The following is a 12655-nucleotide window of genomic DNA, read 5'->3' as shown; positions in this document are numbered from 1 at the left end:
TAATTAAATATTAAATGTTATATGATTGATCTGAGTTATATATGATGAAGGCCAATTCCTGGCTGTATTAGCAGATGTACATGTAGACATGCAAAGTAAGCTACTGTGTTCATCACCAAATGAATTATCAAAAAGAATCCTTCAATCCTTGTATTTACATTTTCCTCCAATAAATTTTTGTTATACAGAAATTAAGAAATCATTTGTACAGTATATATATGTCACTGAGTAAGCAAAGCTGTTTTGTTCAAACTCAGAATCCTGACACAATGTTGTAGATATTTTTGCTGTAATCCACACTTGGGGTATAGACTGGTAGCCTAATAATTTTTATAACTGAATGAGGTACTGTATGAGTGAAGCAAATATAATAATATTAGACTAGTGCTAGAATCAAAATGGATGACACGCAAAGAGTGTGACAAATGAACAATAGTTTTGTTTGATATGTTACAAGAAAAGAAAAAAGAAATTTAATATGGTAGCTTTCTGATCAGATTCAAAACATTTAAGAATTGGATCAAGCTTTCTCAAAAGTGCTGATTATCTAATTTATTTATGAAATTAGGGAATGAATGGTTGCCTAGAAAAGGAGGTTGACACAAAGGCTTCAAGTTTGCAAGATCCAAAATGAAACTCTAGGTAAGGCTAAGTTTTTATGATCTTATAAACATTTTAAATTAACATTATAAATAGATACAATGCCAAGCAATTAACATTATAAATAGATACAATGCCAAGCAATAAGTTGTCAATCATGATTTAGATCTGGAACAATAAGGTGCCATTGTGGATCCCCACATTTAATGCACACTCAATCTGGGCAACAAATATTGTCCCTACTCATGACACCGAATAAGTTTAAGTGCCTGCTGAGATTTGGGGAAAGGAAATTCCTGCATGAAACTTAGCAGATGAACCATTTTTTCTTTCTTTCACCAGTGATGAATTTGGATTTATGTCACCACATCATGATCTACAGTACAAATCACACGGGTCATGCAGGCATTCAACACCGATTATTTCAGTAATGGGTGTCATTTTTTAGAATTTGATTCTACATAGCTTTAAGTGGCAAGTGTTCACTTCATTTGGATTGGTATACATCCTTATTCCTTTGGAAGGTTATTATTTAGATGACCCAAAAGGTGCATATAGCAAAATCAACTTTAACGTACATAGGCCTTTTTGGAAGAAATGAACCTAAAGGTGTGATCCAGTACAATCTGGATTGGATGTCACACACTGTGATGTCACAATGAAAGCTACGCATACTGATAAACAAATATGTACTACCCTCGATTGTGACAATTCCACTCGATGCATTTTTATTTTGACCCAAGTTTAGTACTTGGCCACAATTGTAAAAGTCCACAGTGATCAATAATGTTTGTCTGGAAGTTTCTTGATGACAGTTAAGGTGCAGAGCATTCAATAATTAGGACTGAACAGACTTTGGTTAAAAAAAATTAATGTTAAATTTTGCAAGAACAATTTATATTTCATTTAAAATGAGTAAATGCGCCGGGGCCTCGAGTGGCCGAGTGGTCTAAAGTGCTCTTCGTTATGGATCACTGCCATCTCACCTCTGTCTGCGGCGGTTCGAGTCTAGGATTCAGCCAATGTGGGTATGTGAGAAAGCTTGCCAGTAGCTTCTCGTGGGTCGGTGGTTCTTTCTGGGGTTTTCCCGGGTTCTTCCTCCACCATTAATACTGGCCACCATGTATAGCCTATCGTGTGCTGAAAAATGGCGTTAAACCCCACAACAACAACAACAAAAAAAAGTAAATGCGCCCACATGACTTAAGTGACATGTACTATTGAGAGTCATCAATTCTTCTTATTTCCTTGCAGTTGTTACTAAAACCATTTTATAATGCAACCTGAGGCCGAGATGTGATGTCAGTCTTTGTACTCTTTCTTTACATTTTATACATTTATAACGTTCTCATATGCTGCATAACATATACAGGTGGTCAACCCATATGAGATAAGTGTAATGGTATCAGGACAAGATAGTCATGTAACAACTGTAAATATAACAACATATTTGTAAATTACCTCATGATCACATTACTAAGTAGATAGATGGTGTATGTGTGTGTGATTTGGATTTTTAATGTAGCATGAGGCATTTTTATAAGTCTTTGCCTGAGGTCTGATCCCATGATGGTAGTCTTTCAAAATGTAGCAGCGAATAAGATTTATCTTTTTTTAAAAGTTGACAAGAAATCATTCATTTTTTTTCCATAATATGCATTTTTGGATAAGTGAGATCGTGATAAATATTTCCAAACTAGAATCATATAGAAACAAAATTACTACAATATTAAGAAGAAAAATCACAGAAGAATTCAACATTGCAAACTATTCACAAGCCACATGAGATGCAAGGGAAAAAATGGCAGCCAACAGAACAGACAAAGAAGTCAGAGAAATAGAAAAGTACTTTTAAACAAGACAAACAGAAACTAAAGAGGGATGCATCATGGAATGTAGTTACAGAAAAGGAACACAGGAGCTTGACATGACAGGGATACCCAGAGAAAGAATACCGGGAATGACATCTGTGATGGTGGCAATAAAAGTTGTAAACCCAGACTATTTGCAACAAATACATTCAATAAACCAAAAGAGGTATCAAGGATACATCATATGCCCTAAAGAAACTTAACCTGTATTACCCTTTGGAGAGATAAACATTGCAAGGGAAACAGTAACAATTAAATTTTACAAAATGGGAGAACTGCAACTTTCTGATATACCATTAGAAAAACCTCTGGAAGCAATAGTTTAAAAGTATGAGGCAAAACTAAAAATCAAGGTCATTTCATCAAGACTAGATACAATCCCCATCACATCTATTTAGAATGGGACAAGAATCTAGGAGACAGAAAAGAGTAAACTAACAGAAGTCAAAAGAGCATTTTTTTCTACATGGGTTTTTGGCCAAATTGTGATTTAAGGGGTGCATTTACCACAGGAAATGCAACTGATGTCATCAGACTGGATATACACCACACAAATGTCCCAAAAACTACAAGACACCAATGGAAGAAAATGAACAGAGAACACTGAGAATACTGAGAGCGAAACAACAACAACAACAACAAATACCCAGAAAGAAACAACCAGACGAAGAAATGCAAACTACAAGCCAACAGCAGAAAGACAAGCAAACACAAGCTAGACAGGGAAAAATCCAACAACAGCAAGAACAACAGCAACAAAAGCAAAAACAAAAAGAACCTATAAAGAAACAAACAAAAGAAAACTCTCAACAAAGGAAAACGAACAAGAACCAGAAAATGCAAACACCAACAACAATAGGGATTGTAACAACTGAATATTCACTGTTATGACCAATAACATCAATCCAAGCAGGAAATAATCAGAAACAAACAACAACAGGGATCCCACCAGCAACAATTAAAACAAAAACTACAGCAGAACAAACAGCAACAGAGAACAGAAAAGAGACAACTAATCCCAAGCAAACGGAAGTACAAGAAATGCCCATGATATCAACAACAACAACAGGGACAAAACCAACTGAATTGACAACAAAAGGAACAGAAGACAAAAAAGAAAGAGACAGAATTAGGAGAAGAGAAAAAAGAAGACGGTAAAGAGAAGACGACCACAGGATAGCTGAAGAATACCTTTTACAATAGATATATGATGATTTAAGAAAACAGACAATCTAATAAACTGGTACATCCCAGACTTAGCGAAGTCCGCCATTATTTCCTGTAAGGCCTGCTGGTTCACTTACAGTTTCAAACTAATTTTATGATGAAATATTGTATAAAAGGCAGTTAATATATATCCAGATCATGATTCTGATCTTAAGACACAAAGTGTGTATGTTTTATCATCAATGGATAGCATGCAGGAAATTGATAGTTGCCACCTTCAGCTTTCAAAACATAATGCTTGTGAACGGGCAAGAGTTTGTTTGTCAACATAATTGATATAAAGACTAGGCCTAGCTACTGATACCTTGATGAATGCATTTTGCTACAATAATAGAACTAACTGGGCTAAGGTGAGGGGCATTTAAAAAAAATATGGTATGGTCAGTCAATGTACCTCTTAAATAATCACAGGGCGAAGTCGTTTTCGCTTTCCTAACAGAAGAAGATGAAGTTTACAATCGGAAATGAACACAATAACGAAAGCTAAAGTTGTTTATTTGATGTACTTTTATAAATGACCAAACTTACATCTCTGGGTCTTTCTATCTCTAAATTCAATCACTGTAAATATCAGTACATGTTCCACCCGGCTGCCAGTCAAAGCCTTTGAACTTGTCACCCAGCTATTGTATCATGTTCTTTTTTTATGTACTCTTATAAAATGGCAACATGTATGTACATCAAGGGGTCTTTCAGTCACTGAATGCTGTCATTGTAAATATCAGCACAGCTAACTGATCAACACATTTTCCCACAAAGCAGGTGGCTCAAGCAGGACTGGCAAGTCTTTGAATTTTTCCGCACACCTATTACATGCACACAGAGGACTCCCGCCTCAGTGATTTTCTGCGTCCCAGATAAAAACTGTCATCCAAATATGCGTAATTAAGCGTTTCCGAGATCTCTGCTTATGCCTGCTTTCTTTGTTGCAAAAGCATTTAATGTAGTCATGGAAGTATTTGTAGAAAATATAAATTTATTAGAAATGTTTCAATTTCTAATTTGTTAATAAGCTCTCTTATAACGAGAGGAAGGTAAAAAGATTTTACGCATTTACGCTTTTTATTACTTTTGTCTCTTCTCTAGTTTCTTTTCTCCCTCTTTAATGATGTCCTTTCCTATGTGAAAGGCAAATGTACAAATATATTGCATTTGCATCTTAGAATTGTATCTAAGTTATATTAATATTTTGATGTACCGAACTGCCAGATATTTCTACTGTGAGCATTTGTTCTAAATAGATGTAACTATGGGACCTTACCTGATGACTGATAAAATTAACACTGCATCCATGAATTGTCAGGGTTTAGGTATCAAATCCAAGAGAAGAGATGTCTTTAAACAAAAATAGTCTTTAATTTATTTTCTACACAAAAATAGTCTTTAATTTATTTTCTACAAGATACTTATTTCACACAAATATACACTGTGGGTGAGGATATGAATGCTTTTTTAAGAAATTGTTCAAGTCAATCTAGAGGAGTAGCAGTTTTCGTAACAATAATGTCGAATTAAAAAAAAAACAAACACAAAAAGACACAGAGGGAACTTGGAGGGGTTTCAGAGAACCTCCTTATAGATAATGAAGCAGCAGATATTGTACCAAGGTATGGATTGGACCATTCTCTCTCAACACATTAACCCCTAGCGCCGACTTTACGGGGCAGGAGGTAGTAGCCTACTGCCGAGCTCTGTAGCGTCATGGTCATGCAAGATACACTAAAGTGGGTGGTATTATAGAAAGGTAGACAGATGTAGCTCTACAATGATGCCAAATAATCTGGAATATCTAGTTGCACTACAAAATACAGATAGAAAAACATCATTTTTTGGACCCGACTTTTTTAAACCCAAAATTCACCCATGGTCGGAATCTGATTTGTGTCCGGATTTTAGACTTTTTGGCCTCATATCTAAGGCAAACCAGTATGAACTGCAAACAGACTTATGAGCCTTTGCAAAAAGTAGGATAAGATGGGCATTTGGAATAAAGACTGGTCTCCATACAAAAATAATTGCTCCGTTTAGCAAAAAAAAAAAGTTAAACTTTTACCCTTCTGCTCATGTTTCTAACACAACTAGGCAGTATGTTATTGAAAGATGACCGGGGATTTGGTGTTTTCGAGTCTATTCAGAAGTAGCTTTCAAAATGTGTTTCCTACTCGATTTTCAGGCAAAAATGACAAAAAGCTCCAGGGGTTAATGTGTTAACATTAGAGTATAAAACTTCAAGAGGTGAAAATCATTCTGAAAGTTCAATAACTCACTACTTATTGACAATACTTATATTGAAAATATAAACATTTAATTACAATATTTGTCAGATATTTATGTCCACAATGATGTCAGCGATATTGCAAATGATGAAATACAATTTAAGATAAATGACCAATTATAGTATGAAGTTCTTCTATTAGAGATTAGAGCAAAAACAGTATCTTATTCTTCTTTCAAGAAAAGGCAAAGAGAGACCAGAGAGAAAGATCTAATTAAAGAGATTAATAATTTATTGGATGATAAAGAAATAATCAATACTAATGTGACTGGTGAAAAACACAATGAATTACAAGAACTGCATCAGTAAAAACTTAAGGGTCATATGATTTGGTCCAGAGTTAGATGGAGTGAAGAGGGTGAGAAAATGATGAAATATTTTTGCAACTTAGAGAACCAAATCTATCTCAGCAAATATATGAAAAGTATCATAAAATATGATAACACTATCATTACCAAGCAAAAAAATTACTTGAAGAGACACAAATCCTATTGTGAAAGTATATATGCCTCAAGAGATGAAGAAAACAGATCTCAACTCAATGACTCTAATACTCAGCCAAGAGATAGCAGATACAATTTCTTTGCCTGAAACTTTAAATGCCCCAAAAAACATGAAAATTTGTAAAAGGCCAGGTTTTGATCAGATTTTTGCTGAACTTTTTCAGTATTTTTGGAATGATTGAGGATATTTTTTAGTCAAGTCAATTAATTTTGGTTATGAAATAAATAATCTCACATCAACTCAGAAGGATAGAATTATTACTTGTATTCCCAAAGGTGATAAGATAAAAATTATTTAAAAATTGGAGACCAATAACTCTTTTTATTACTACCTACAAAGTGGCCTCACCATGTATTGTAAATAGAATTTTTTAAAAACAATTACCATAATTAATGATGATCAAACTGGTTTTATGGATGAATTTGATTCTATGGAATGGGAATTTTTATTTAAAGTACTAAACTTAATTCAACTATAAAATGGATTCAAATGTTTTATCATAATATAAAATCACGTGTAAATGTTAATGGACGTATCTCATCCTGGTTTCATAAATATAGAGGATACAGACAAGGCAAGGGAAAGAGACAAGGCAATCCCTTTCACCTTGTTTATTTTTACTCTGTGCAGAAATACTGTCATTAATGATTGAAAAACAAAGGTATGTGGTATTAATATAGATGGAAATGAATTTCTGATATCTCAGTATGTAGATGATACAATGTTGTTTTTGGATGGATCTGGAAGAAATACAATACATACATTAAAATTCTATACATAGACCTACAGCCCTAACGTTAACATAGAGAAAATAAGAATAATATGGATAGGAAACATGAAAAGAAAGCAACGTTACAGTCATTTGTATATAAGGTATAACATATGCTGGATAGATGATAGTTTCAAATATTAGGCATTACCTTCCCTACAAATTTAAGTCACAAGATAAATCTTAATTATGATAGTAAATTAAATGACAACAAAACACTAGTGACTCAGTGATCGAAGAGGATTCAAACCCCCTATGGGAAAATTATTTGATAAAATCACTTGCTTTATCAAAATTAAATCACATACTAATAAGTTTACCAATCCTCCAGAATGGTTTATTAAAAAATTAGTTTAATTTACAAGTACTTGTGAAACGGGTCAGTTGACAAGATAAAAATAAAAGTAATAAATAAAAGTTATGAAGAAGGGGGACATGCAATGACTGACTTAAAAAATTTGTTGTTGTTGTTGTTTGTAGGGTTTAATGCCATTTTTCAGCACAAGATAGGCTATATACATAGCAGCCAGTATAACAGGTGGAGGAAGAACCCTGGAAAATCCTGGGAAGAACAGCTGACCCACGAGAAGCTAGTGGCAGGCTTTCACATGTATCCACATTAGCCGATCCTGAGACTCAAACCCACGCAGACAGAAGTGAGATGGCAGTGATCCGGATTGGTGAGCGCTTTAGACCACTTGGCCACTCGTGGGCCCTTAAAAAAATTAATTTGTTCTCTACAAATATCCTGGGTCAGAAGAATACATACCAAAAGTACAAGATGGAGTAAACTCATGTTTCACTGTTTTAATTTCCTGAAGGATTTTAACAAGTTTAGTATTTGGAAGGACATTTTTAGTTCTTATAATACATGTATAACATATGCTCTAAAAAGTTTATTCCAGACTTTTTCAAATTTTCTTAGTCAAGCCCTAATGCATACTAAAAATATTAGGGTCTTTATTTTTAGCAAAAAATGGTTTGAAAAAGGTAAACTATTTATAAACAAAACTGTTCAGAGAAATGGACAATTCCTTTCATGGCAAAAAGTGAATGCAATATATAATGTTGGAACTAAATTTCTACAATATAGAGGGCAACTTAATTCCATGAAATCTTATATGAATAGATTATCCAATGAATCCCAACCAGAAATTTTTGAAAAACTTTGGATTGCAAAAATACCGTACTTCTTGAAACTAAGAAAGGTTGCAGAAGTATTTATAGTATCTTGGTAAAAGACATTAATATTATAAACTAAAACACTAATTAAATGGAAAATGAAACTTGCTGGTAATCTACCAGGCCATTTGAATTGGACAAGGCATTTTGCCTTAGCATACAAAATTACAAAAGATTCTAATCTAATTTGGTTTCAGTATAAATTACTGCATCAAGTTCTTGCATCAAACACTTTTGATAAGGAACTGGAATAGCAAATATTCTTTTTGTATGGATTCACCTGAGACATTAATTCACCTTTTTGGGGACTGTGCAATTGTAAATCAATTTTGGAATGATTTGAATCAGTGGATTAGAAATATCACTAATTTCCTGCATACCTTTTCATTTACAGGAATAACTGTCAGTATGTGAAAAGCAGGTACTGAAATTTTATATTGCTGATATCTAAAAGATACATATATAGTATGTGCCATGAAAGAAAACCTCCATACCTATCTTTGTTTAATTTTTTTTAAAATCAATACTATACTTGCAAGATGGAATTAGCCAAAAGAACAATAAACTGGAATGTTTTGAACCTGAATGGCTCACATTTATTAATTTAATTGTATAGGACAGTAATCATTTTCTTTCTATTGTTTGAAATGTTTTGGATATATTTATGAAAATCAGTTGATGCATCTACAATCCTGAATTTGCTCATGGTTATATTTTTGTATATATCAACATAAACTACTTTTAAAAGATTTCTATGTAAACCTATGATATACTCTTACAATTCTTCTCTCTTTTATTCTCTTCTGCTTCACATTTCTTTCTCTTTTCTTACTAACATATTATAGTGTTTTCTTTCTTCAGGCTATCTTCTTTTCTTGTACATATTCCCCAATTTAATAGCTCAAAATCTAGCTGTTTGAAGCATTTATACAGAGAACAAGACATGTATAGACAAAGAATTGTAAAAACATCTGTGGGATGTTTCTCTCACCCACAGCTACCTATGTATGGGGAATATCAAAAAAAAAGAAAGAAATGGTACACACAGGAATCATGTCGACATGTTGTTTGCTGTATGTGCAAAGAATTAAATTCCCACGCCTCTTTTTGTTTTCTTGCTGGCAAACTCGGAATGTAAAACTCTGTCAACCAACAGTTCTGAAATTTAGTTTTGCTTGCTTTGCTTCTTAAATCAGCTTTAAAAAATAAATAACATCTGAACACTATTCTGACAACTGCAGGTTCAAACCCTTGCCAAGTCATACCAACGACTTATAAAAATGGTACTAACAGCTGCCTCACTAAGGTGCTCAGCATTAAGAGGTTAGTGTTAGGATTGGTCAGCCTGGTGTCAGGATAATATGACTGGGTGGAAAATCATTCAACATGTCTGTGGCCTGATGCCCCAGTGCAAGATATCACTATAAACTGCCATACTGCAGATAATCATATGGTATGACTGACATTTTTTTAAAAGCTTTGTTAAAAATCCAAATCACACACACATACATACGCGATTGTCATGGGTGTTGTGTAGCATTATTTGTCCCTCCAACTATGTGTCTAACAACACTATTGCATAATAATGTTACATTATCAAAATTATTAACTCGACAGACACAAGCATTGATACACTATGCATAATTGTTGTACATTTCGTTGTTTCGACCGTGTTCAGGTTTTTGCGCACCCTTGTATGACTCATTTCAACATGACCTGTACCTGCAAAATTTAAAATATATAGATATGTATATTCAATAACTGCCGATATCACGTTAAAGAATCGACCATTTACTTTCTGTTCAAATGGAAGGCACTTGCTTTAAATAATCATACAAACGGCACAAATATTAGATATAAACTTTAAGTTATCGGTAACTGGGGGTAAACATTGAGTAAACTGGAACCTTTTCATCAGCAGACGTGCCGGCATACATTACGTCCCTAATTAAGGTTATTAGACTTGAGAACTGATCTTACAATAGTAAGCAATCACTGGGTCCCTCCCATCGTGCTCTACTGCTGTTTTTAGGTAGTGCTGCAACTGTTTCAAAGCCGAAGGGAGCGGTGGTACTTGTGTTAACGACATTTTATTTTTGTTTAATATCCTGACTGTTATTACCTTCTTCGTAGAGAGCTTATATTTGTGCATGATCATATGCTTCGCTCGCACCCTGAACAGAATGTTGGAATATTGGAATACCTATGTTACCTTTATGTACTGTGCCTGAAATTGTTTGGGATATTGTACTTATAGAAACTGTACATGATCTAAGCATACTGCTAACCAAAATCATGAGAATGACTGCTCCAAATTCCAATGTGCTCGAAAAATGAGTCTGAATTGGTCTAAAGCACACTATCTTTAGCAGTTATTAAAATAGGGAAAAGGAATTTGCCATACTATACCAGCTTTTGAATATGCAATGAATAAATAACCAGATAAATGTGAAAAAGTTATTGGCTCATTCGTTTTTTAATAACAATTAACCTCTGAAGTATAGTAAGTGAAAACGACCATGACGAAGTAGTTTAATTTTTGTTTGTTTTCTTTTTCTTGTTTTTTTTTTTTTTTTTTTTTACATCTGCACATCTGAAGTAAGGACAATCTAAATACATTCCATATTAAATACATTCCATATTACATCCATCAATCACACATCAAAATAAAGACAATTAACTAAAAGTTCTTTAACAGTGCCTAACATGTACAATAACAAGTGAAGAAAACGGTTGGTCGAGAAATCAGCGCCTCATCCATGATGATTTTGATTTTCGTATATCAGCATCATAGATGTGGGGGGGGGGGGCGGGCGGGGCTGATTTATTGGACTAAGAAAACGGTAGTGGGCAATACTTTGTTGAAAAATCTAACCATATGCAAGATATGAAACTGCAGAGTGCTATCTTAAAACAAATATATAACTTTGTGCAAATATTCGTTCTTTTTTTCATATCATCATGTATGAGGTAATCAGCAAAACGGTACATGAACACTGATGTTATGCATGAAAATAAGCTAATTATTCTTATTTTACTTACACAATATGCCTTGTGGCTTTATATTATTTGTATGTGTAATGACCTTAATTATGTGGAAATTAGAAGTCTTGGAACACAGAAGTGAAATACTCTTAAATTTAAAACAGCAGCAGAGAGTGTGAACAGACCACTTGCTGGAAGGTCCATTTTTGAAAAATTAAGCTTCCTAAGAAAATGAAAATAAAAGGTTAATAACGTCAAACCGAAGCCTCTAACTAAAACCGAGAGTTTCTTTAATTGGGTCAATTTATTTTGTTACTTTATCTTTGTCGTTTATTTATTTTCTTCAAAATTTTGTTGACCCACCGTGACACTTAATGTGGTCGCACCTTCTCTGCTGCTATAAATGTGTGAGTAATTAAATCATTATTATATCAATAATGGAATCTTACACTAGTAGACTAGCTAGAGAAAGATTAGAAGCAATCAGAAGATATCTTCCTGTTCGCGATGTTCTCAAACAAAAACTTCAGGAACGACAAAAAGTACAAGTTGAATATGCAGAAGGTACAAAAAAAATATTTAAACCTGTTACAAAGGTTACTGAAAGAGTTGCAGAAGCTACTGAATGTCTTCTTCCAGCAATAAGACAAACTGCTGAACAAACTGAAAAGATAGCAAGAAGAACCAAACAGACAAAAACTATTTTATAAGATCTTCCAAATGAAATAGCTGCTGCTCAACCTCCACCAGAACTTGAAGGCGAAGAACCAATTACAAAAAGAAGAAAGATAGAAGGGATAGAAAAAATTAAACTGTTTAACAGATTTACCCAAATGAATATTGATGAAATAGAGGGATATCAAAATTACAACCTAGGATTTGCTGTACGTAGATCAATGCTGAAAGGTGATAGTATAATATTTTCATGTGCAGTTCCACTGTCACATATCTTGCATTTTGTAGAAATGTCAGAAACATTATCTTTGGAGCTAAACATAGAGGTGTACTTGTTAGAAAAGTTACTGATGATAATGCACTTTGGCTTGCTGAAGGAGCTAATCCCGCTGCAACTGCAGCACTCAATGGAAAAGTAACACTGACTAAACTTTCGTTGTAGATACCAGTAATGACTCCAACAATTGCTGAAGAAGAAAGAGTAACTAATTTTATCAACTCAGGCGGAAAATCATTAATATCATAGTTGCCAGTGACCACATATAGCATTCAGACTAATGTTGTTGG

At 33.8% G+C, this 12655-nt stretch overlaps 1 protein-coding gene across 2 annotated transcripts in view; it reads right to left on the bottom strand.

Moving 5' to 3' along the window:
* Positions 1-10544, bottom strand: part of LOC149796469 (vacuolar protein sorting-associated protein VTA1 homolog) — a 40366-nt gene extending 29822 nt beyond the window's left edge. For both annotated transcript variants that reach the window (XM_089961173.1, XM_089961174.1), the window contains exon 1: positions 10409-10544. In XM_089961173.1, the coding sequence (XP_089817299.1) occupies positions 10409-10517 (109 nt within the window). In that variant the 5' untranslated portion in view covers positions 10518-10544. The remainder of the gene's footprint in view (positions 1-10408) is intronic.
* Between the last annotated feature and the right edge of the window lie 2111 nt (positions 10545-12655).

The sequence above is a fragment of the Sinohyriopsis cumingii genome, chromosome 6 (assembly GCF_028554795.1).
Source record: "Sinohyriopsis cumingii isolate HCF-2022 chromosome 6, ASM2855479v2, whole genome shotgun sequence".
In the NCBI taxonomy this organism is placed as follows: Eukaryota; Metazoa; Mollusca; class Bivalvia; order Unionida; family Unionidae; genus Sinohyriopsis; species Sinohyriopsis cumingii.
The sequence above is the reverse complement of the archived record's forward strand: the minus strand, read 5'-3'. Positions and strand labels throughout refer to the sequence as shown.